At 31.8% G+C, this 27,575-nt stretch overlaps 3 protein-coding genes across 3 annotated transcripts; all 3 read left to right on the top strand.

Moving 5' to 3' along the window:
- On the top strand, positions 2,020-3,697 carry LOC109363250 (NADPH:quinone oxidoreductase). The gene is made up of 2 exons (XM_019609452.1): positions 2,020-2,333; positions 3,257-3,697. Exons 1-2 carry the CDS (start codon positions 2,057-2,059, stop codon positions 3,559-3,561), a joined length of 582 nt encoding a protein of 193 aa, XP_019464997.1. The 5' UTR covers positions 2,020-2,056; the 3' UTR covers positions 3,562-3,697.
- LOC109363311 (phosphatidylinositol 4-phosphate 5-kinase 6-like) lies at positions 11,014-15,298 on the top strand. The gene is made up of 8 exons (XM_019609535.1): positions 11,014-12,098; positions 12,447-12,614; positions 12,974-13,139; positions 13,467-13,583; positions 13,664-13,857; positions 13,996-14,123; positions 14,206-14,275; positions 14,637-15,298. Exons 1-8 carry the CDS (start codon positions 11,014-11,016, stop codon positions 14,920-14,922), a joined length of 2,214 nt encoding a protein of 737 aa, XP_019465080.1. The 3' UTR covers positions 14,923-15,298.
- On the top strand, positions 21,012-25,552 carry LOC109363224 (acid phosphatase 1-like). The gene is made up of 3 exons (XM_019609406.1): positions 21,012-21,498; positions 23,298-23,507; positions 25,233-25,552. Exons 1-3 carry the CDS (start codon positions 21,107-21,109, stop codon positions 25,408-25,410), a joined length of 780 nt encoding a protein of 259 aa, XP_019464951.1. The 5' UTR covers positions 21,012-21,106; the 3' UTR covers positions 25,411-25,552.

Here is a 27,575-nt window from a genome sequence, read left to right as displayed (position 1 = left end):
TTTTGAAAATAGGCTTTGGCTGAAAAGGATTTTATCATGACACTTAGACCGTGAATGTAGATAACGAATTAGAAAACAAATCACAACTCAAATCCACAAGGAAAGGACTCAAGGATCATCCTAATAAAGGTTAAAAGGACTCAAGGATCATCGTAATAAAGGTTGTCATCAGAAAAAAAAAATAGAGTGCTAACTTCGGATAGGATTGGAAACAAGCCGAACGAGATCAAACATGGACTCATCTCAGTTCAGTTTGATAAAAATTAATTCGACTCGAAGCTCGATTTGAGTTTAGTATAAGCTAAATTTCGAGCTCGAACTTAACTCGATTTGAGTTCACAAAATATTTAGTTCGATTGGTCACCACAATTGATTTAGTTTGGTAGGAGATTACAATTTATTTAGTTTGGTAGGAGATTACAATTTATTTAGTTTAACTTATTAGTTTGATTGGTTTATTTCTCAGTTAACTATTTATTTAACATGGATAAAATTAAGAGTGTAGTATTTGTGCATTGTAAATGTAAATATTCATACACCGTCAGTAGAACATCTATCATTTATTTGTATTATTATTTTTAAGACAATGATGATTAACATGAATGATAAATGATTTTATGACGATTTATAAAACTCACAGTGCAACATATTTTCTCTAGATTTATATATTCTCTACATGTGTATGCATATAATCGATTTAGTTCATGAAACTAATGAGTCAAACTTATTTGGCTCAAGTTCGACTCATTTATTTAATGAACTCAGTTCTTAGCTTAAGTGCACTCGTTTGATTCATGGACCAAATTTATTATGGTAAATATTGAATTGAGTTTTGAAGGAATGTTAAATTAGTTTGATTTATTACTACCTATGCCAAAGGTATATGTTGCGGACAGATTCATAGATATGTATTATGAACGAAACTAAGGTCTTTAAATGACTTGAGAATGAGCATGTCTTCTAGAATCACTTGAACAAATGAGTTTTAACCCTAATTATATTTTTATGAATAAAAATGACCTGCAGGCATTGTCAAATAAGGTAATACTCATATTGAGTGAGAGAAACTTTACAAGTATTAGGATTATATATGTTTTAGATGATTTATGTAAGGAACAAAATTTCAACCAAATCACAGAATATGATGGATTTAGAATAAAAGTTGCATATGACACCTAACCAAATTGAGTTAATGATTTTGATTGCAAGTTTTTTCATCGGGTGCTAATGAATATCCTAAGGACATATTCAAGAATACAAAACAAAGTAATTAACATTAGAAATCAAGTCAAATATACCTCAATATATTAAAACATCAATTCTTAAGATAAACTTTCTAGTTTCTCTTCCTTAATAATGCTCTTAATACATTTGTTAACATCCCATGCTTTATTATCGAATCATTTCAATTTTTTCATATGTTTTGTATTCTTTTCTATAATCAAGTACATCTAAACACAAAAGTCATCGTAACCAATTTGATTTAAGTGGTACATGTTTGATTCCCTTTAAGCAAAGTTTCAAGTTCTAATCTTGTAGATGGAAAAAATATTCACTGGGAGAGTTAGTCTCACGTACCTATAGATATTTTCACAGCTCATATAGCATTGTCTCTAGTACAAAAATACATATAGGAAACAAAAAACACAAATTATCATAACAAAATAGACAATTTAACTTTCTAAAACCACTAATAATATATCATTCATTATTTATATTGTAAGATATTATTAATATATCATTCATTATTTATATTTACTTTTAATTAATTCTTAAAAATCTAATATAAATAAATGATGAATGATATATAAATAGATTATAAATCTATCTATACGTTGATGGTGCCCATGGCTATTGCATTCATAATATATCCCTGGCTGCTGTCACTCAATTTTTTTTAAATATAAAAGGAACAGTTGACTTTAATGGCTGCTAAGTTGTTGTAACACATAATAAGTATTTTTTTGTGAGAAAGAAGGTGTCCACCCACGTTACTTCCCACATACAAATACAACAATAATGGAAGAATTGATGAACCATTCCAAATCCATTAGTTATGGCAGCACCAATCAAAGTAGCAGCGATTTCTGGTTCTCTCAGAAAATCTTCTTTCAATTCTGGTCTTATCCGTTCAGCAATTGAACTTAGCAAAACTTCTACTCATGGCATTGAAATTGATTTCATTGATATTTCAAACCTCCCTATCATAAACACTGATCTTGAGAACCAAGGTGGTGTTGCATATCCACCAATAGTTCAATCTTTTCGCCAAAAAATTCTTCAAGCTGATAGTGTTCTTTTTGCTTCACCTGAGTATAATTACTCTATTGCAGGTATTGTTTTAATTTCTTTCGCTTATTTGTGTTTTGCTTCTATTTTGTCCTTCAATTTATATATAAGTTGTCAATTGTAAATGACTAGTATCTGATTATTTTAAAAAATTGAGGGATAGTGCACTAGGCTATGTCTCACAAGCGAAGAAATTGTTTCTATATTTTGGTATCTGATTATAAAGTCTAGAATATTATGTTAGTTCACTGGGAAGATCAAGAAAAACTTTGAAAAGGATATAAACCTAAACATGCTATTGGAATTTCATGATACTTGCTATGTGTATCATAGATCCATATGATAAAGATTCTAGGAGCATACTTCTACCACATTTATTGGATTATGATACTTAGTATATCTAGCATACATCCATATTATAAAGATTCTACACACTCTTATCATCTATTGTATCTATGATACTTGCTATATATATCATAGATCTATATCATAAAGATTCTACAAGTAAACTTTTATCACAACTTTCACACTTCTATCACACCTATTGGATCTATGATATTTGCTATCTTTATCATAGATCCATATCACAAGTTTCACCTCTTATCCTAACTTAAACTAGTTATGTATAGTATGAAGCACATTTAGGCATGTATATGATATCTGCTATCTGTATGTCATACAATTTTTATGATAAACATATTGAAAACCTCAAGCATCATTGTGATTCTAAGGAACTAAATTGGTAGAAGACCACTTGTTGGTAATGCATGCTACTTTGTGGTTAATCCAGTCCTTCTGGTTTTTGAGAAATTGAAATTTTTAGTCCATCTCTAAAATGTTGTTCAATTTATTTTTTGAATTGAGGCAAAACTTTATTACATGTCAGCTCTTGATAGAGATTTATTGACCAATGACCACTAATCAATCATAAAATATAATTTCTGCTAAATTTTCCTTTTTATGCTAGCTCCACTAAAGAATGCAATTGACTGGGCATCTAGAGCACCAAATGTGTGGGCTGGCAAAGCTGCTGCAATTGTAAGTGCTGGAGGAGGCTTTGGTGGGGGAAGATCACAGTATCATCTTCGCCAAGTTGGAGTGTTTCTCGATCTTCTTTTCATCAATAAACCTGAGTTCTTCTTGAATGCATTCCAGCCCCCTGCAAAGTTTAACAGTGATGGTGACTTAATAGATGAAGAGGCCAAGATTCGCTTAAAGGAAGTTCTTCTATCCTTGCAAGGGTTAACCTTGAGCCTTCAAGACAAAAGCTGAAACTATTATAATTAATCCCCATAAATTGTTGAAATAAGCTGTGGGTTTTAGAATACCCGTGTGTGCTTTGGAATCACCGTGATATCATTATATATCTCACCTAGTGGGATAAAAGTTTGGTTGTTGTTGTTGTTGTTGTTCAATTACTTTTGGAATTATGATCTATTTGCCATCTTGTTTGGGTTTCAGATTTGCTATTTGTGTGTACAATCTATGAAGTTTTAATTGAAGGATGATGAAAGTTGTTTCTATATATAATAATCACTTAAAGCTATTCACATTTGTCTAACTTACATGCTTGTCTCCCCCTACCAAGGTCATCCAAGTAGACACATGTACATTTATTCTGTTCTTTGAATCAGTTTTTTTTTACAGAACTTTCTAATCTTGGCTCATTAGGCTGACCATGGTATCATGAGATAAGCACAATTTTCCAAAATTAGTTGTGAAGGTGCTAAGACAATCAACACAACCTAACCTACAGGTAAATTTTGTTTTCCTTTTATGATAATAATAATAATGTTTGAGAGATTAGACACCATATTTAGTATAAGGCCTGATCAATGTGAACAGATAGAGCTTTAGTTTTTCCAAAATCCCTGACTAAAGTGCAGTATCAATGACCAAATACAAAAGTGCAGTGTCAATGACCAAATACAAAAGTGCAGTGTCAATGACCAAAGAGCAAAGTGCAGTGCTGTTTAGACTAGCTTGCTACCAACCTGAACCAGCATATACTTTTCTATACACGAGATATTGCTTAATGACTAAACATCACAGTGGAATGGAGATACACACTATTCAACACTGGCTTATACTTTCACAATACTTGCTTTAAAATTTCTTGGGTGGAAGGTTCTTACCACCTCAACCCATCCATGGGGGTTATTAAAATCTAGCATCCGAGAATTGTTTGATAATGTAAGTTGATTTTTAGAGGGGAAGGAAATGGAATAAAAGGTTTGAGAGTCATTTCACAAGTAAAAACTTCATAGCCATAAAAGAAAAGGAAGACTTCATAGCCGTAAATACACTTGTAAGATAGTTATGAAATCTTTCATTTCTCGCATCCAAAACTCATCTCATAAGGCCAAGAAAATACAATTTACACATGAAAGAATGACATAATAAATGACACATGAAGCAAATGTTTTTCCCTTCAATTTGTGTGGTAGTTTGTTAATAATTTTCCACTTAAAAGTCATCATGTTAGGGTATAAATTTCTCACCAGCCCACATAGTATTGGGAGTTGTATTCTTTGATTGATTCTGCTATCTATTCATTTGGGTCTTGAGCCGTATGTGCATTCCATGTTTTGTGTATGAAGTCTTCCTCATGTGTATGACAAACAAGAAAAAATCGATGTCCTATATCTAGTTATACACTCTAAAGAGTTAACCAAACATTCCAATCTTCAAATAATTTTTGCAAATCCTCTATCAAGAGCTATTTTTCGGGTCATGCACCCTCCTATAGAAAATCGAGTAAAACTATACTAAACAAAAGATTAATTAGTTGGAATTTTTATTCAAAATGGGTATATTTAATGCTTTGCGAATTCATAAATCATGTAAGTGAAGGTTGATTCAGCTAGTAATACTTGAGCTAGTTTCCCATGTAGACTTCATTTTGTTGGTGGATAATGTATGGGTATTTTTGTAATTGTTTATAGATATGTGAGACTTATCGTGATTTTAGCGACCCCGAATATCAATATCACCTCAACTTTTTCTTTAAAACAATCATAAACTATAATTTTCAATAAGCAAATTTATCATTCCTCATTATGTCCTAATTTAATTGTCAATTTATCATTTTTTTAATATTTTTATAGTATGTGCTTCATCATTAAATCAAGAAACATTAACTAATTTTTCTCATTGCTGATTTTTTGTCTTGCAAATTACTTTTATTGAACTGGAAATAATTATATAATTTTTTTGGTATTACTAATAGTATCCTTCACTTTTTAGATAAAACAATATGTATGACTGCTACTTCCAACTAGTGTCGCTCTCGTGAATCGAACTCTTAACATTTTTATCATCTTAGGATATAGTGGATCCTGACACCACTATATCATTACCTTATTGATAATAATACAAGTTTGATATTTATGAGTAAGATCTTTTTATATTAAGACTCACTATCCATTAGTTAATTATCATTATTTTTTAATTAGAGTAATATATATGAATAATAGATAATCATACAATATATTATATTCTAGTAATATTTATAAAAATATTTTAGTGAAAATACATTAATTACATTATACATGTTGAATAACTACAAAGTAAAATGGAAGGAGGAATAATTATATTCATTATCTACTTAGGCCATTGTTGAAGAAAATCAGCATTGATGACTCTGCATTAATTTATTTGTCTTTATTCAGCCGTATGTGATTAAATACTTATCTCATGACAGCCTCTGATCCACCCACCCGCTGCTTCTTCCATATATGCGGCTGAGTGGTTATTGGTGTTCCTATACTTCTCATATCATTCATTATTGCAGTCTCAAATTTCGAGGAATAAATTAAAGGGTTTGCAGAAAATGATATTATCTTTTCATTTTTTTATTGTGAGAAGGTAAAAACAATTTGTAATATCAATCATTAGTAAAGAATTGATATGTTATTTAGGGTATGTGATTATTTCTCCGAACAAATATTCTAGGAACAAATGAGACTTTATAATATTAGATTAATGTCTTATTGATTATCATATGGTGATAAGATGATGAAAAATAAATACAAATTATTATTATTATTATTGGTTGGAATTGATATTTGAATTTTGAACCTTCTTGTAAAGTTACATTTATAATATTATATATTATGACTTAGAGATCTAATCTTATCATAATACATTTTAATTTTTTTGCTGATAGATTAATTTTCTACAAAAATATATATATATCTATTTAGCTATATATGAATAAAAAACAATTTAATTAGAATACATTTTAATTTTTTGTTGATAGATTAATTTTCTACAAAAAAAATATATCTATTTAGCTATATATGAATAAAAAACAATTTAATTAGACAATTCATTCTATGTCATGCCAAATTATTATTAATTAACAAAAAAATGTTACACACGATCCTTTTGACGTTTTGATATGAAAATGTGAACTTAAGTAATAAAATATTATTTTACTTACTTTTCCATGACAACATAACTTTTTTAATATCTTAATCTTAAGGACTAATGATAACAAAATTCTAAAAACACAAAACTATTCCTGATTTTCTATTTCTAAATTTAGGAGGTGACAAAAGAGCATGGATGGTGATTCACATTCTGCTTTGTTTTTGTTATTCTTGACCTATTTACCTAAACTAAAGAACCTATCTTTGTCCAATTCAGATGATGTTTGAATGAAACATGGTAAAAGTTGAATAGAAAGCAAAGTGAAGTGAAAAAGTTTCCACATTTGCTAAAACTTGTGAGAGCACAAACTTACATTAACACTTTTAGTGGATTCTTATAATCCCCAAATTTGGCACTTATTTTCATTCCCTTTTGCTCAGAAAGTAAATCACTCAAGTCTTTCACACAGGTCATGTGAGTCAGATTTATACATGATGCTGCTTTTCTAAAATCCAATCATATGTACATTTTTTAAGAAGCATTGAAGAAAAATATATTTTACATTGAATTTTTTAAGATGTTAAATCAATTATTCTTGATGCAAAAAATTTATTTTTAAAATTCTTAAATAATACTCTCAAACTATTTATTAACATTTTTCTAAAATCTCAATCACACATAATTTTTATTGTCTTACAAATAATCACTTATTTTGATTTTAGATGAGATGTAGTACTAATAATTGCAAAACAATCTCGGAAGGTATGGAGATCCAAACTTAAAAGTAAAACATTTTATTGTTATGCATATGCTTAATAGGAAAAGTCGTCATTGTGTTTCTCCTTACAAATACAAACCAAGTTTGAAGAGAATTAACTTGTAATTTCATACATACTAGAACACATACTCAAATTCTTGGAAATTTTGTTGTAAGTGGAAAAGATTTGGGATATTTAGCTCTTATATCAGAAACGTTCCCAAAATGTTCTCAACAAATTTTCTTGAGAGACACGCTTACTTGAGAGAATAAAAATACATCATGTGTTGCTGGTTATCATACTTGGACCAAGTTATTAATGTTGTGGTGAATGTGCACCAAAACTAATACTATGTTCTTGTGATTTCATTTAGTAAATATGAATGAAATATATATTGTTGACTCAAATATTTTTAAATATCTAAAATACATTAAGTTTTTATTATAATCATTTATTAGTTATTTTTAAATTTATTCATTGACATATATATATATATAAGATAGTAAATCAATCTGATTTCGTTCTCATGTGCATATGAATAGAATAACTAAGCCACCAGATCAATCCTAATTAATTAACGAGTAAATGATTACCCTTATCCTTGAAAATAAGAACATTTCGCGAGCATTCTTGAAAATAAGAATATTGTTTACCCAATAATATTCTTTGTTTCATTCATGTTGTTGAGTGTGTTCACAAATGAGGATGGAGAATATATAGAAAATTGATATAATGTAATAAATCTAAAAGTGTAGGAAGATAGTCCAACCTAAATATTAATAAACAATCAGTCATATATAGTGAAAAATAGTTTGTGATTTTAATTTATAGAAAAATATAATGAATTATAAAATAATATATATGATCCAAATAAAAATGGAGAATTGATTTAATCATTGCTCTAATAAGCTCACTAGTACTTAGTATATATATTTACTTATTTATTTAAAACTTTTATGTGAGAAAATACTTGACATCCCCTTGGTATTTACAAGAATTGAAGTTACCCATATATACAAGATTGAGGGTACCCAAGTCATGAAGTTGTTAATTTTAGTTCTGTCTATAGTAACCAAGTTAGACAACAGCAAGAAAGTGGGGGACCATTTCCTATGATGCTAATGTTGGTCTTGTCTCCAAGCTAGCCTAGGTTCAATCCATGAAACAAGCATAGAATTAGACAAAAAGATATTTTGTTTCTGACATCAGCTACCTCAAAGGGAGACAACACACTATTATTGTTGACATCATAATAAATAGAGCAACATAAATTTACAGCACTTGTGGGCTCTTTAGGAACACAAATACACAATCATTAACAAATTCCCTTCATTTTAGTTGACAACATCTATGTTATTGAAAAAAAAGAGTATATCTGTCATTCCACTTTTTATATCACTCTATATATAATTATATCTGATTGGTTAAAAAATATTTATTTTAATTAAATTATAATTATTTTAATCAATCATATCTCATAATATATAGGGTAACACAAAGGAATAGGAGAACAGACGTGGACTGTTCATAAATTTACTAGTAACTTTGTCCTAACTTTGAAATTGGGGCATTGATATTAATATTGCACTACTTTAGGAGTTATGATTTTCATGTGGACACGTACTTTGGTTATCACAATACCACTATTTTTATTATCATATATTGCTTCGGTGCTTCTCAATTTTTGAAATGTTCAAAAGATGCCAAAAAGAGTACCCATCCTCTCAAGATTATCAATATTTTTGGAAAACCACAAAATGATAAGACAACACCCGAGTTGCAAAATATGACAAACACATTATGTCCCATGTCTTAAAGAAAACTTGAAACATGACCAATCCAAGTTATATTGAAGAACTAATTTGAGGAGACATTATTTATCCATATGGTATAAGCTGCTTGAAAATTCTACCTCCAAACTTAGTAAATATTGTTATATTTTAAATATAAAAATCAGAGGTATAGAAAACACAACAAAAATTGCTAGTCAGAAACCGAATGCTTGCAGCAATATGTGAATCTTACAAATTGGTGGGGTTCATCAATGTAAGACAAAGCATGTGATACATATTCGGTCAGCTTCGGACAAAGAGTAAAAGGCTCTATCACATTTTTCTTTGTCAATGAACTAAAAGAAATAATCCTTTATGTTTCCAATATTTATTTTACTTTAGTTGCTTAAACACTATTCTTAAACTTTAAAAACATATGACAATGTATTTGTTTAGTGGTATACGATTTGTAGATTCTAAAATGATCAAAAGATAAATAGTTCGATTTTCGAGATTATCATTTATTAGAGAGACAAACATATACCCTAAAGAGATTAATTTCTTAATCATAAAAGAATATCATTCGCAGTAACAAAAAAACTATAAAAAACATTAGTATTGAGGAATTAATATTAAAAATTTGATATAACTTTTAAATATGAAAAATATTATGGTGTAAAATAAAGTTACATGATAAATGAAGTGACCATGCATCTATTAGGAAACTTCTATTTCTTTTATGAACAACTAATTTTTTGAATTAGTAAATGAAGTGACCATGCATCTAGACATTGTAACAATATATTTTTCATAAGCAGTCCTAAGTTTAAAAGGATAGTAAGAAAAAATAAAAAGTATATAATTTAAAAAACAGAACTAAAATTAGGATTTACTTTTAAGATGCTAAAATTGGAGTTACATCCACTCCACCATTATTCCTATAATTCTTCCTATTGTCTAGTCTGCTATTCCATTTAGGAGCTAAATTCGGAATTAATATAATGATGAGTTGAATCTCTTTGGTCCAAAGTCCAAACCCAACTCAAGAATGAAAATAAAACAAACAAAAAGTTAAATAAAAAATGAAGTAGAATAAAACAAATAAAAATAAAGGAAGATGAGAAAAAAGAAAATGATATATCTTTTTACATGAAACAATTTTTGTGAGAAATGATATGAGTAATTGAAATCTTATTTGAACTATCAAGATTAAAAAATACATGTATAAAGATTCATTTTTATATGAGAAATTTTTTCACTTAAATCATATCTCCTTTTATAATAACATATGCTACAAATTGAAATTTTGTTTATTAACAATTAATTTACACTACATGTGTCATTTTTTTAAAGAGAATCAGAATTGCTAGGATGATTTAGGAGCAAAATCATATTTCTTGAAAGAAATAAAATAAATAATTGATGGAAATAAAAACCAATAAGGAAAAAACGAAAATAAAGAAAGGCCTGTTACTGGTTCCAATGAACCTTTTTGCTTTCCCTGTCAATCCAAGAGCACCAGTTTCTTTCAAAATCTGAACCCAACCCATTATACAAAACCAGATAAGGAACCAAAATCTGGGGAAAAGAAACGAACTTGGAATTCGGGTTTGTGTTTTTTATCTTCATTCTGTTTGTTTCTTCTATCCTTCATTGGTTTATGCACACACAAAAAAAATACTTTTTTTCTGCAACTTTACTTTTGAAGAAGATTGTGCATGAAGAGAGATATTTATTTATTTATCATTTGAGCCTTCATTATTGGTTGATGGGTGAAGAATGTAAATAGACAAAGGTAGTTGAAACATTTGGAGAAGAATATGAACAAGGAGCTTACAACCTTGGTTAAGGATTGGGAAACAGCAGTTAGAAAATCAGCTGGTCCAAAAAAGAGGTTAAACATCATCTTCACACCAATGTCTGTTGCACATGTTGATGATGACAATGTTGTGTCTCAAATTGTTGACAAGGTTCTCTCCAATGGTGAAAAATACAAAGGCCAATGGCATGAGAATTCCCCACATGGCCATGGAAAGTGTTTGTGGAATGATGGGTGCATGTATGTTGGTGAATGGAACAATGGTGATATCATTGGCAAAGGGATTTTCAGTTGGTCAAGTGGTGCTACATATGAAGGTGATTTCAAGAGTGGTGGTTACATGGATGGTAAAGGCACTTACATTGGTCCTATTGGGGATGCATACAAAGGTTTTTGGGTTATGGATTTGAGACATGGTCAAGGGACTCAAAGTTATCCTAATGGAGATTTCTATGATGGGGGTTGGAAAAAGGGGTTGCAAAGTGGACAAGGTGGGTATCAATGGAAGAATGGGAACCACTACATTGGTCAATGGAGGCATGGTTTGTTTCATGGGAATGGTACAATGATATGGAGCAATGGTAATAGATATGATGGTTGTTGGGAAGAGGGTTTGCCTAAAGGGAATGGCACATTCAGATGGGGTAATGGGAGTTTCTATGTTGGCGTATGGAGTAATGATCCAAAGGAGCAAAATGGGACTTATTACCCTTCTTCTGGTTCCTTTGGTGATCATTTGGAATGGGATTTTCGGGAGCTTTTCTCCGTGGACTTGAATAATTGCAAGGTTTGTCCTTGTGAGAAGGTTTCGATTTTTCCTTCGCACAAGATATTGAACATGCTTGGGTTAGAGAATGATGATGCAAGTGTGATGAGGCGTAGGAAGATGTCAGTGGATGAAAGGCTTAGTAATTGCAGTTCTGAAGATGAGTCTTATAACTATGATGGCTTGGAGATTCCTCAGGTTGGTAATTCTATTCCAAAAGTACCACATTTGAGACTAAATGCTCCCAAGAAACAGGGGGAGACTATATCCAAAGGGCATAAGCATTATGCACTCATGCTTAATCTGCAGCTAGGTATCAGGTACTGATCATAGTTTGTTTTCATGCAATGCAATAGTATAATTTGCTCTCTTTTTCTTGTTTTAGTAAGACTTATAGGATGATTGTTTACAACAACAACCAAGCCTTTATCCCATTAGATGGATCAGCAACATAGGTTGAACGATGCCATAATGCTCTATCATAAATCATATTTATCGACAGAGTATTGATCTCTAAGTCTTTCTTAATGATTTCGCCTATGGTTTTTTTTGCTCTCCCTCTTCCTCTAGGAATTGGCTTACTTTAAATGTTTTCTTTCATTCTATTGTGCAATGATGAATATGGCAGTTTAACTGCTCGGTTATTAATTTTTTGTACCATAGCACAGACATGCTGTTGGAAGACCTGCTCCAAGTACATCTCTTGATTTGAAGTCTTCTGCATTTGATCCCAAAGAAAAAGTATGGACTAAATTTCCACCAGAAGGATCCAAGAACACGCCGCCTCACCCATCTTGTGACTTTAGATGGAAAGACTATTGCCCCGTAGCGTTTAGGTAAGCTTTTGAGCTAAATCTTTAAATTAAATGGTCATTTTTCTTGTTTCAACCATAAAAATTGTTTCTTCATTAGATTAGCCATGTTTTGTATCAGAATCTGCTGACTTTGTTGAGCATGCTCTTGTAAATTTATGACCTTTCTTCCGAGGCAAAAATGCACAATGAGCTTTATGATATGCTTTTAGGAATATGATGTCTTCATTTCTCTAGAAGGTGACACTAGCAAAACTTTCTAGGTTCATCGATATTGCTGCTGTTTCATGATATTATTTAATGAGGAGTCTCTGACTATTTGAACTTTATTTGTTTGTCGAAATTTACAGATCCTAATGGTTTCATTGCATTCCTATTTGCAGGGCTCTCAGAAAATTGTTCAAAGTAGATCCAGCAGATTACATGATGTCATTATGTGGGAATGATGCCCTTCGGGAGCTCTCGTCCCCCGGAAAAAGTGGAAGCTTTTTTTATTTGACCAATGATGATCGTTACATGATAAAGACCATGAAAAAAGCAGAAGTAAAAGTGAGTTCTCTTTCAGTTGGACCCTTGAATCTTTGTAATTCTGATAACAATACACTATTATCACCTTGCATGTCAAGAATTAGAAAGTTTCACTAGTAACCCTGAGTTATCAAACATCACTAAAGAACAACGATTACTAGATATCCAGAAACTTTATTGTCAACTTGGCACATCTTATGTTTTTGAACCAGTTTAGAATCTGTTTCAAACTCGGTTGCCATTGCAACATGCCACTTTGATTTCATAGTTCTCAGTTGTTGCTACCTTATAAAACATTATTTATTTTCTGAATGATGTTTAATTTGGGAGTTTATAATATGATTGCAGGTTTTTTTGAGGATGCTGCCTGGTTATTACAAACATGTTCGGGCTTTTGAGAACACCCTAGTGACCAAGTTTTATGGCCTCCATTGTGTTAGATTAACCGGAGCATCACAGAAGAAGGTAATGCTGATGCTGAGGTGTGTATAGACTTCTACTTTGACATAAAAACAGTTTTGTAATTGATTATTTGTAAATTTCAGGTTCGATTTGTCATCATGGAAAATCTATTCTGTTCAAAATACCCCATCCATAGGCGCTTTGATTTGAAAGGTTCAACCTTTGGTCGCTCCACTGATAAACCTGAGGCAGAAATAGAGCCCAGTACAACACTAAAGGATCTTGATCTAAATTATATATTCCGGTTGCGGAAGTCTTGGTTTCATGAATTCTGCAGGTACTTGTCACTTCTTGTCCCACTCCGTATGTGTGTAGAATGTAGGACACTTCACTACACCGATTCTTGTTTCATTAAGCACATTTCTCTTAGCTGATATGACAATAAAATTCAGTTCTATACATTCCTTCAATGCAGGCAAGTAGATAGGGACTGTGACTTTCTTCAACAGGAGAGGATTATGGATTACAGTATGTTGGTTGGTCTTCACTTTCGAGAAATATCATGTAGCGACAACATTACACCTGATGCTGGAACACCAGCTGGTTATGTCTCGTCTTAGAAGGATTCTCTTTGTTTTTTCTTTCCAATATGATTTTTTCGTAAATAAGTGAACATGTATTGCAGGTAACTTTGATGATGGAGCCCCTCGTCTTTCTGGAGTGGATGTGGATGATCTCATTGTAGATCCTAGTCGGTATAGTCCACCAACACATCTATGCAGAAATTTCTAGTTTTTTGTAACTCTAGTTTTGGTTGCTAAATTGTGACTAAATCAACAGGAATTCGACTAGTCAAAACATTGTTTTGCAGTTACTATTTTACTTACTCAGCATACATGTAGCAATTCTATTTACTCAGACGTGACTGTTTTATTTCCACAGTATCATGCATTGATTCCAAATTCATCATTGTTACTTCACATTTTCTTCACGTTTCTAAAATCTGCACAAACGCTGATCTTACATCAATAAAAAAGCTTTAACTATCGTACCTTTATTTTTTCTGTCAAATATGGTCACATTTTCTGAAAATATTTGCATCGACTCTTGTTTTAGGTGGATTAAATTAGGCATAAACATGCCTGCACGGGCTGAATTGACTCGACGAAGAAGTGTCTGTGACCCTCCTGAGCTTGTTGGAGAACCAACAGGGGAGTTATACGATATTATCATCTTTTTCGGTATAATAGACGTACTACAAAACTATGATATTAGTAAAAAGCTTGAGCATGCTTACAAAGCATTGCAATGTGATCCAAGCTCTATCTCTGCTGTTGATCCGAGGCTATACTCAAAACGGTTTCGTGATTTCATCTTCAGTATTTTTGTAGAGGATACTTAACGGTTTAGTTTTGAAGCTAAATATTCAACTTGCAGTCAGTTTTATGAAAGTGACAGCACTAATCAACCCTTGATATCCATCCCCAGAAAAATGACCATACACTAGTTGGTAGTTTATTTTGTGATTGACAAATACTTAAATTTGTCAATTTTCCTCTTCACTTAAGTTAATTTTATTTTAATTATAGTCACAACAAATGTATGTTGTAGTTGTAGATGAATGTTGTTAAGAGTTAATGGAGCCTTCTCCAATTGTAAATGAATCACCAAACATGTTTTTTGTTCATTTTGTAATCATTTTTTTTGTTCCAAGCGAAGCTTCTATGGTCTCGGATAAAAATGTACAGATGAGGTTGAAGATATTAGCTTTTTGTGTACAGAAATTTATGTATCATCTTAGTCCTTACCACATTGGGAAGGGGTGTGTTTTTTTTTTAACTTCAGACACTTCATTTCATATAAGAATGCACCTTTTGCATGCTATGGTCATAATAAATGTTTAGATAGTCATTCTATGATTTAATCTTTCTACTCTTACGCAAGTGAAACAACAGTTTCTCAAGTGCTCTTTTAAAGTGTTTTTTTCTGAAGTTGGCTAGTTGTGTTATTTTGGTCCTTGTTTTCAAACTCAAACCAAATTGTAAGAATATTAGTGTTTCAACTTTCAATAGATTGGTAATAAAATCAGAAACAAGTTTCAAACTAAGTGCATCTTGACTTATTTTCTTTAAGTTTCAAATTTAATTTGTTCTTGAGCAAATTTTTATTTACAATCATTGTTCTGGACCTACCCAATTTTGTGTCACAAGTGGATTTAATATGCCACTACACATTCTGCATGTTTCTCTTGTAGATTGCAGATTTATTAAATTTCTTTTGTTTGCACATAATTGTCCATTTGCTTTCACCATTGTAATTTTGGTACACTGCACAAGCTTGTTTTAGCTATTAATTTATGTAACTTCATGTATCCAAGATTCATGATATTGAAGTTGTGAGGGCATACAATAGGCATTACACACTAGTGACGAATCTTGACATAAAGTTTAGGAGAGGCAATAATATTAATTGTAATTTTTAATTAAGTTTGATTAAGTAACAAAAAAATATAAATAATTATTTTCAAGTTTTAAAATAACATGAATTCTAAACAACAATAATTACCAATTAAAAATGTTAAAGAAAAAATGTACACTCTTTTAAGTGTGGCTCTTTGTTAAAGGCTTCAATTCATTGATGATTGAATTAAGAATAAAATTTCCAGCTACTTATTTTTCAATATAAAGTACCATGTGGTCTAATAGAAATTCATCTTTTATTTTACTACATAATTTTATTTGATTGTCTTCATTGCTGAAAATGATTTTCCTCTAGTAGCTAAACCAAAATAGTTAAAATAAGACGAATAACTTAATCAAACAAATAATATACATTCATTTTTTTCATATCATCAAAGTTGCACTTAATTCATAGATGATTTAAAGTTTTTCAAATATGAATAGTTAATGACATCAACAATAAAACATTGAAATTAACATTTTTAGTAAATCTTTTGTTAAACTCGCATTGAAATCCACAAGATAGAAGGTTTCACAATAATACATATATTATCAATATTAAACAATATATAAAAATTCATAAAGTTCTAGTATTTTTGCTGCAAAATTTGGCAAATGCAATATTTCTTATAATATATTTCATAAGTGTAAAATTATTATGAACCCGAATGAAGTAAAAGTATATTGTAAGCAATATCAATATCTACACATGTAAACAATTTTATCTATCATCTATATTTTTAGAATGATTACACAATTTATAAAAGAAAAAAATATATTTTAAAAAAGATAAAAGTATATTTAATAAAAAATTGAAAAAAAACTCCACCTGCCACAACTAAGTTCCGCCTCTGTTACACACCATCCAAATGTCATCACTCACACCCATTTCCTAGGGATGGCAAAAAAACCTGTACCCGCGGGTAAACCCATACAAGCACGGGTACGGGTGACAAACGGGTACCTGCAGGTATTATAAGCGGGTTTTTAAAAATACCCATAATACATACGGGCGAGTATGAGTATTATGGTACCCGTGCCCGCGGGTACCTTATTTATATGATTGATATATTATATTTAATTAAAATAAAAAGTACATTATTCTAACATTCATTACACTATGTACATTTTTTCCTTTTACTTTGTTTACATATTGTATTGAGTTTAGTGGTGAAACACCTTACAAATATTTACAAATATTATTACATGTGTAGAAACACATGTTTTATAAAGAAAATATATATTTTTTGTTAAGGAAATGAGAACAAAATCACACAAATAGAAAACACTAATAAATTTAGTATTTTTGCCAAATATTCAACAAAAGATACAAAAATAATTAAGTTTCATCTCATTTGAAACATAATAGAAGTAAAAAAATTAAAAATTCATTTATAATATAGGAAATCCACGGGTACATGTTTTGCCCGCGGCTACCTAGAAATACCCGCGAATACCCACACACGAGTATCGTACGGGTACGGATGGGTATGAGTAATGCTCTCCTATTTTGAAATGGGTAATGGGTAGCTACTACGCGTGTTCGTCCATGTCCGTTGCCATCTCTACCATTTCCCTGCATAGTAGATGAAAGGTGCATGTTTCCTCCTCATACCATTACTATGAAAGGCTTTACTGTCCACTAGATTATAAGATAATTTGAACTTGATGAATGGAGCAAGATCAGAGTTTTGAATAATGTTTCCAAACCTCATGTGTCAAATATGTTATCTACCATTATTGCCCTTATTTAGAATGTTACTCATATAAATCAAACAAAATAATATCCATTTAGTAAGTTGTACAATATAATAAAAAATAATACAAGTTTACTTTGTAAAAACTAGGTCTCGACAATTACTTACTTTGTTTATCCGTGTTTTTGGACGACGTGTTTCAGATAAAACTGCAATGATGATAGTTAGCAGTCTCATTCATATAATGAGACTACTAATAAATCTCATTCTCAGTAGGAAAAGAACTAGACTTTGGTGGTGGTTGAGACAATGTGTCACTACATTCAACTAACCTCGACGTTTCCTACTAGAAGACATCAATTATGAGTGGCAATTGTATAAGTTGAATGAATTTAGATTTGGATGGAGTGAAATCAGAAAATCAACACAAAAGATCCATATAAATCGATAAAATGATATTCTCTGTCAGCGCAAGTACATGCTCGATATTATTTCTGAAGTTGGCCTACTCGGTGCTAAACCTGCATGAACCCATTAGAACAAAATCATTGTTTGTCTCTTGCTACTATAACTCTTTTTGCCAACTCTGAATGCTATCGTCAATTGGTTAGACGATTCATTTATCTATGTTTTACTCGCCCAAAGCTTTCAATCAGCGTTCATACGCTATCTCAATTCATGTAGAAGCCACGAATTGAGCACAACTGCCCTCAGAGTGGTTCGGTTTCTCAAGTGCAATTCTGGTCACTCCATCACTGGTTGGCTGATCCAATTTGGTCAATCCCCTATATCTTAGAAAACAAAGAAACACGACATTGTCTCAATAGGAGGATAAAGTTGAGTATCGGTCCATGACAACTACTACATGCGAGCTCAAATGGTTATAATGGATTCTTTCCAATCTTGATATCACTCATACCAAAACTATGATTCTTCATTGTGATAGTCAAGTGGACTTGCACATAGCTAACAATCTGGTGCTTCATGAACGCACCAAACATATAGAAGTCGATTGTCATTTTGTTCGTTATGAAATCACTCGTCACAATATTCTTGCAACCTATGTTTATACTACTGCCCAACTCGTAGATACCTTCACTAAAGCTTTGGGAAAACCACAATTTGAATCTTTCCTAGGCAAGTTGGGGATTCTGAATCAACATGCTCCCACTTGAGAGGTAATGCGATAATAACAAACCAAATCGTTGGTAACAAATTGTTAACAACTTGATTAGGTTGTTATTATCCTAAAATCAAATCTGAAGATGATATATAAACAAATCTGTGTAGATTGATTAGGTTGTTATTATCTTTGAATCAATTATGAGGGTGATGTGTAAATAAATCTATTTAGATTTTATGAATTATTTGTGCGTATATAAACAATGCATTATTGAAGAATAAAACATCTGAATTTATTTCTTTATATCATTCATCCATATTTAAACGTAATGAATGAATTTCAACTCATTTATAAATCCATTTTAATAAATTGAATTGATAGTTATTCAACGACCCATTTGATTTTTTTAATCGGAACTAAAATTTTCAAGAAAACCATATTTTTAGAAGTTCATTTTAAAAAAAATGTGTTTTTATTTTTGTCATAAACACTTTTTAAAAAGGTGATTTTGAATTTTAAAAAAATCAATTTTCCATTATGCTATGAGCACGTATCATTTAAGATTCCACGTGTAAAGTGTTTTTTAGGGATATTTTTATATGTTATATATTTAATAACAAACTTTTAATATTAATCATATTCAAATATCTTATAATGAGTGTTGTGAGAACTAGACCGAACCGGGCGTCTAATCGGTCCGACTGTTGACCAGACTTAAAAACGGCTCAGGTTTGTAGTTTTAACTGAGTGAGGTTGGACCATTTTGAATCGGAGAAATTCTGGTCCGACCATTTAAACCCGGTTAAGCCAGAATAACTCGCAAAGTAAACTTGACGGTTCACTTAAAATTTAAAAATCGGATCCTTACTCTAATCTTTTGCTTTACTCTGGTCCAAAAAAGATGAAGAGAATTATACTTCAATATAATTATTAAATATATAAAATTTGACATTTATATATAATTATATATTTATTGATAAAAACATATTAATTATATATGAAATCATTTAGCCTGACGAGACGGGTTAACTGTTTAAATTAGTTAAACCTAATACCGGATCTCTTCTAGTTTGACGTCTAGCCCGAGTTTCACAATGTTGCCTATAATTGATCAGATTATCATATGAGCAATTGCTACTAAGAATATATGTCAATATGTGAATTTAGTGTAACAAAAAATCAAAGTAAGAATGAAAAGCATATACAAGAAAATGACAGTTGAGATACTGAAGGAAATTGAAAAGTAAATGAGTTGTATTTTAGATGAATTGAATATTATAAAAATGAATTATTCATAAATATTCATTGGAAATAATGAATGAATTTGAATTTTTTTATTAATAAAACTATGTAATAGATTATATCCATTTAAGTTAGCTAACTTTAATAGATGATTTTTTTATAGATTTAGATGAATTAGGTAGATTGAGTTTTGTCACCTCTACCTCTGGTGGTATCCTAATAATGACCTATTCCACTGTGTATCATTGACAGTTAGAGATGAAAAATAGAAGAAATAATGTTAGATTTTGGAAGAGAAAATGAAAATGATTTTTTTTTTATAAAATCAATAATACATCCTTAGATAAATCATTATTTTTTATAAGGTGAAGTATGAATCTCGATTCTCCTCCATGTGCACATCATCAAATAAATCAATTATCTACACATTAAAACTTGGAATAAATTTTGTTTATATGCAAAACTTTTGAGAAAGGGAAGGGGGAATTACAGGTGTAAAGACATGAATACGAATATTTATTTGACTCTTGATACACAAGTAACACAATCCAATTGCCCAAATCAAATAAGATAACGGCACGCGTTTCATAAGATTGCCTTAATTTATTTCACTCACGCATCCAACCCAATTTTTTTTTAAAAATAAAATAAAAATTGCATTCCGTCCAAGAGTCATGGAATAAGAAAAATGTAATTGGTCGACGCTATGAAATTGGGCCCACTTCACCAACCTCTTCCATCCTCCAGTAGAATTTAATGAACCACGATCAAATGGAGAAAGAAATACTTATTTTTATCCTTTTAATAAATAATAAAATTATTATACAATTATATTTAAAGGAAAAAAATGTAAATTCTTATATGTTTTCATGTTACTTTTGATGTACTCTTTTATTAGAAAGGATCCTAACTCAAATTTAATATACCAAACAGAATATTCCAAACGCAACAGCGGAAACGTTTTTCTCCTTTTTTTTTTTTTTTTCTTTCATCCCAATCTTCCTCCTCCTATAAATTTCCCCTTCCAATTCTTTCTTACCATTTCCCCCTTACCAATTTCCCATTATGCCTTGTTTCTTCAAACTTTTCTTTCTCTTTTCCCTCTTCTTCTTCAACTTTTCTTTCTCTCACGACACCAGTTTACTTCCCCGGCCACTGATTCTCGAGTACTCTGATTTGGTCGGAGAAGAATTGAAGCTTAAGTGTAGAAGTTGGAGAGTAGCGGGAGAAGCAAATAATCTGAGTCCGTGGAAAACGATTCCGGAGCAATGTGAAGAGTATGTGAAGGAATACATGGTGGGAAAAAGTTATGCTTTTGATCTTGAATTAGTTTCTAAAGAAGCTGAAGATTATGCTAAGACTGTGCAATTGAATGGTGATGGAAAAGATGCGTGGATTTTTGATATTGATGAAACTCTTCTCTCTAATATCCCTTATTATGCGGATCATAGATTTGGGTATGTTATTGTTATCTATAATTATCTTTTTTTTGGTGAATTTGTTTCTTCATAAATTAAATAAATCTAGATTTACCAACAAGTCAATGGATTGGTCTAGTGGTATAAGTCCGACAAATCCCCAACATGAACAAAGGGATCGACAGTTGTTGAAACGTGCAGCCATGGACCGAAAGGGATTTGACAAGATGATATTTATGGTAGTACAAAAAAATAAAAATAAATCTAAATGTGGGTTTAATGGACCCTAATTATGTTATAATGGGTGGATAATATTGGGGGTTATATTTGTGTTTGGGGGTGAAATTTGCTAAGGGCGTGTTTGGTTTCTGCTTAATTTTTAGTTTGTTTACGCAAGATTAGGGTCTGTTTGGATTGTGAAAATGTTTCTCATATTCATTTACTGTTTTTATTAATGATTACATTGAATCTATGTTTCCTTTTTTTTATAGATTCGTTACATTCGTATGAGAGACAAAATTTTGTCAAAATAATTGAAAACAGTAAATAGAATAAACGTAAGTTATTGTAATTACTATAAGTTTTGAGGGGAGGGGAAATTGTGCAACTTGCCGGAGATTGAAAAATGTGCTCACACTTTGATGCTTTCACCCAGTGTTTTAAATTGTGGACCACATCACATGATGCGGCTGCAATATTGTGGCTGCAGTGACCGTCGTAATCGCCTCACACCGCAATTGCATGTGTCACCGACTCACAATGATGTGACTGCAACGGGCTACAATGCAACCACATTGAACCGCTTTTGAGCCGCATCAAGCTGCAACGCACCGCATTGGTCGCATCAGACCTCATCGATATTAAAAATATTTTTTAATCCCAAAATAATTCACGCCAGAACGGCCATAATCCGCATCTCATCGCCCACAATTACCGCAATCATAGTAACCGTAATTGCGACCAAACCACAATTTAAAACACTGCTTTTGCGAGCTCTACCCACTGACATACCTCTTGGGGACCTTGTAATTACTATTGCTGAACAAGAAAAAGCATTTTTGCATTCCAAACATGCCTTAGCTTTTTTCACCATGAGTTCTGCATTTATTATTCTGAAGGGTTACTCATGTTTCATTTTTTTCCTGAGGTATTGGTACCTGTTTAGTTCTTAAACTTCTTCTTAGTTTACCAATGTCTATTTATCTGAGTGATTCGGATTCAAGACTTGTAAATGGAAGAAATAGGCTTTGGGAGGGATATGGCCTCTTAAGTGAGTTTTCCAAGATCATCATGGATTAGTTGGGTCTAACGTGTCTTCTAGATTATGAAAGTCTCAGACCAAAAAAACTTTTTGTTAGTTTTTGAAAACGTAATGTTGAAAATAACAATCAACAAATGTTTGGTTAATCATATCTGGAAACTGAAAAGAAGGCAGCCACCACAACAGCTCTCTCCTTTAGATTTGAGGTTTTCTCAACGACAAATGGTTCTCGTAGAGCAAGTGCCCTGCATCATTTTTGTGTACCATCTCAGCTATAATACTAACAATTTTACAAGTTGAATTATCAGAAGCAGTGATAACTGATAACCCACATTGCTAGATGGTACATGGTGATTTGTTAAACTTCTTGCTCTCGATGCATCTAAGAATTTCTGGTTACAACTTACAATATTGTCTGGTTGTGACTGGCCATACAATGTATATTAATGTACTTTGGTGACTGGAGCTATATTTAAAATTTAGTGTGTTTTAATTTTAACTTTTTGAATGAATTGGGTTTCACTAAATTTTCGGTTAGACTTTGTATTTGATGTAAGCTCTGTGTATGTGCTTGCAGTTTGGAGCTTTTTGATCATGAGGAATTTAACAAGTGGGTGGAGAAGGGCATGGCCCCAGCCATAAAACCCAGTTTAAAACTCTACGAAGATGTTTTGAATCTGGGGTTTAAGGTTATACTACTAACTGGACGGAGTGAAAGGCACAGGACTGTTACCACTGATAATTTGATCAGTGCTGGGTTTCGAGATTGGGACCAACTTATATTAAGGTAACTCCTAAATAAAATTATAGAAGTTACTAATGTGAGGATGGAAAATGAAGTTTAGATCTTAAATGCTGAGAGATTGGAATGCATGTGTATGTTCTGCAATCTGACCTGCTTTGCATAATTGGCGTAAGTTGATTGATGCAGATACATTTTGTTATTCCATGTTTAAAATATAAACCACAAAATCAGTATGATATACTATGCAAATTCTACCAGTAAATGTGCTTCTTAGTGTGATTAGTTTCTTACAGTTCTGTTGTTATGCTATCTTTTATTGGTCAAGATTTGACATGTATAAGTAAAGAATAACATGAAATATATTGGCTTCTTGGGATCCTTGTGTACTGCATATAAAATCCAATCAAGTACCATGTCAGCATTAATATTGGAATATCTTGTTGATGACTAGACCTGCTGTTGGATAACAGTTTAGGAAAAACTATTTAACTGTTATTATTTGACTTGTGAGGTGGATAATGGCATGTTAATCTTAATATTCTGTGAACTGATGTTAAAATTTAAAAATATAAATTCTATTGATTTAATCTCAACTTTTTTATTAAAGAATGTCTCCTAGTCATATCACCTCACTGTTGCTTGCCTGAGATGTCCACAGCACATATGTTATTTGTGTCAAAATATTTTGAAGTTATAAAGCTATCTATCATAGTTCTTGTAAAGGGAATGGGCATTGATGTGGAAAGGATCTTGTTTTGCATTTTCCCATTATTTTGAGATTCGTTCATCTCTCCATTGATTCATGATATTTGTGGTCCATATTTTCCATTTTATTTGAACCATATGCATTTATGTTCTCTGTGTCAGCCAGTTCTGTTTGGGTTCCCTTCATTTAGATTTGTTGGATTAAGAGGGTGAGCCATAGTGCAATGATAAGGTTGTTTGCCTTTTGAGTTGAAGATCTTGGGTTTAAATCCTGGAAACAACCTGTTCGCTTATGAGGATAATGTTGTATACATCTATCTTTTCCAAACCCCACTAGGTAGGAGGAGCCTCGTGTACTGAACCGCATTTTTTATTGATGTGAAATAAATTAATTTTTTATTATAAGATAAAGGAAAAATGAAAAACAAATTTGAAAGAAAATTAGCTTCCATAGCATCCTCCGCAATATTCAAACTCTTCTTACAATATATTTCATTCATATGCAGTTTGTTTTCAAAATTTAAGAATTCCACAACCCTTTGTGTTCTTTTGCAGCATAGATTTTTAGTCAGGTCTTTTATGGATTGGTTAATTATCTGTTCTGAAATTTTGTTAAAATGGACTGAAATACATCTAATTTTGATTGCTGAATTTGCAATCATGTGCGGATGCCCAAGATTCGCTCCTATATATATAATTATAAATTTGAAACACAGTTTAGAGTATGTTTGAATACCAAATATTTATTAAATCTGTAATGTTTCCTATATCATAGGATTATAGGATTAGATTAACTTCCATTTCTTTAGCTAGCTAATCACGATTCAATATTAGTAGTTTATATTTAGTACACATGGCAAGTTACTGTAATCCTTCCACTTATACTTTTCCTTTTTCCATAATCTTGAGCTATATCTTCAAGGTTAAAGCTTCCACTTAGAGCAATTTTTCCTGTGCATGCCATCTTAAACTATTTTCGGATCTTCATGCTTATATTCTGCATTATGAAGCTATGCCTATTTTTGCTGAACTTTCTGAACCTGTTTATGTTGCAATGTTCAGAGCCTCGGAAGACCATGCGAAACTAGCTACAGTTTACAAGTCAGAGAAGAGATCTGAGATGGAGAAAGATGGATACAGGATTCATGGAAACTCTGGTGACCAGTGGAGCGACTTATTAGGTTTTTCGTTATCTGTTCGCTCCTTCAAGCTTCCAAATCCCATGTATTACATCCCTTAGTAGTAGTACATTTATTTGCAAACAATGGCTCTCAGAATTGTACATATGGAAGTGACTAATTCATACACTGGATATGCATTCAAATTCCATATATACGAGTTAAATTCTGTTATTAAAACTTACATATAGCATTTATTAGTTTAAAACTTATCATGAATAATTTTCTTATATACATTAATACATATAAGGAGTAAGACGGCCCTAGATTGAACTTGTAACAAGTAAGAGTGAGTTCACTCTTAAATTGGTAAAATTCATGTCATCTCAACTTACTAGATGTTCTTAGGATTTGATAAAGTACAGCATGATGTTAATCTACTGAAAGATATAAGTGCTTTCAGGTTTCAGCTTAGTCGTTAATTCATTATAAACAATTGAAGTTAAACCATCTTTTGCTCACTTAAATTTAGATCAAGCAAATATTATTTGAACAAAATATTCACATGAAAGCTGGAAGTAGGCTTGAGCATAGGACAGGTTGTGAAAGGCAAAGTTTGTCCATCAATGGTCCATAAATGTCGACCGTGCCAAATTTAGGATTTGGGTCTGTTGTTAAACCTAAAGAAACTCAATCATAAACAAGCCTAATTAGGACGTGACAAGATACGGACGAATCCGAGTTAACCCGAGACATGATTATGAATAGGCCTAATTAAAACGTGACAAGATAAGAATGAGTTCAAGTTAACCCAAGACAAAATTAACAATCCTAAAATGATAGATTTTTTATATAATATATACCTGAAACTTGATATCCCACATCAGGCATATTCCAAGGTGTTGGGCTACTTAATGTCCTTGCTTGCCAAGTTTGACATTGTGTTTCTTATTTTGATATGCTCATTCAAATTCTTTAGCAGTGCCTCAACAACAAGAGGCTGTGTTATTTACCACCACATGAAATATGTTCATCTTTGGGCACTTGATATTTCAGATAGAATCACTTTTACCATCTCAACTATGTATGTCATTTCGGGCTGCAATCACTTGTCTCATTTCTATCAATTTTTTGTTCAACATCAGGCTCTGTTTTCTCATTACTACTTCCTTGTTGAGGCTCCTGCTTTATGTCACTAGTACCATTCTGCATCTTTTTCTTAGCCTCCTTCTCAACTTAACAACTGTTGGATATGAACTCATTGGCCCAAACCAAACTCAAACTCACAAACCCAAACTAGAAAAACAGCAAAATGAAGAAACTGAAGTTTGGCGGAAAAGTAGTTAATTCGGTTAAATCACTTTTGTTAGTTATTCTCTTTTTCCTCATTCTGATTCATGCCTTATATATCAGGATCAAATCATCTTCATAGATATAGCAAGAATCATATATCATACTCAAAATATTCAATCCAATTCACAAATACAAAGTTTATCTTCTTCCTCTTCTTGCTTATTCAATTCTTTTCTCTTTCATTATGAACGACACCATGTTCTACATGGTATCAGAGCACCTTCATTGAAGGTGTCTCTGCCACGCTTCCAACATGCCTCCTTCATCCATCTTCTCTCAAGCCAGCTATCATCTTCCTTAACTACATTTGTTTAATTCAGCAAAGATGGCAAACCAGATTGTGACTCAGGGAACAATGATGGACTCTGGAAATCCTTATTTCATTCATCCGAATGAAAATCTAGGATCCAAGATTGTGACCACAATTCTAAATGGCGACAATTATCATGCACGAGCCAGAGCAATGGAGATGGCACTTGTAACCAAGAACAAGATCAAGTTTGTTGATGGATATCTCCCCAAACCAGGTAATGATGACCCCTTCTATCCCTACTAGAAAAGGTGTAACAACCTAGTGGTTTCTTGGCTAAATCAGTATGTTGATTCATCGATTTCCCAAAGTATTCTTTGGATGGAAACTGGCCAAGAAATTTGGAATGACTTAAGGGAAATGTACTATCAAGGGGATGTCTTTAGAATCTCTGAATTAATGGGAGAAATATATTCCATCAAGCAAGGCAATTTGTCTATAGGTGCCTACTACACCCAAATCAAAGGGTTATGGGAACAACTCAATACTTTCAAACAATTCCCTCATGTTTATGTGAAACAAAATGCAAATGCACTCTCATCCCCATCATTAAAAAGTATAGAGAAAATGACTATGTCATTTGCTTCTTGATGGGATTGAATGAACAATTTTCCATAGTCAAGA

This window comes from Lupinus angustifolius, chromosome LG13 (genome assembly GCF_001865875.1).
Source record: "Lupinus angustifolius cultivar Tanjil chromosome LG13, LupAngTanjil_v1.0, whole genome shotgun sequence".
Taxonomy (NCBI): Eukaryota; Viridiplantae; Streptophyta; class Magnoliopsida; order Fabales; family Fabaceae; genus Lupinus; species Lupinus angustifolius.
Note: the sequence above shows the minus strand (reverse complement) of the source record. Positions and strands in the feature narration are given on the sequence as shown.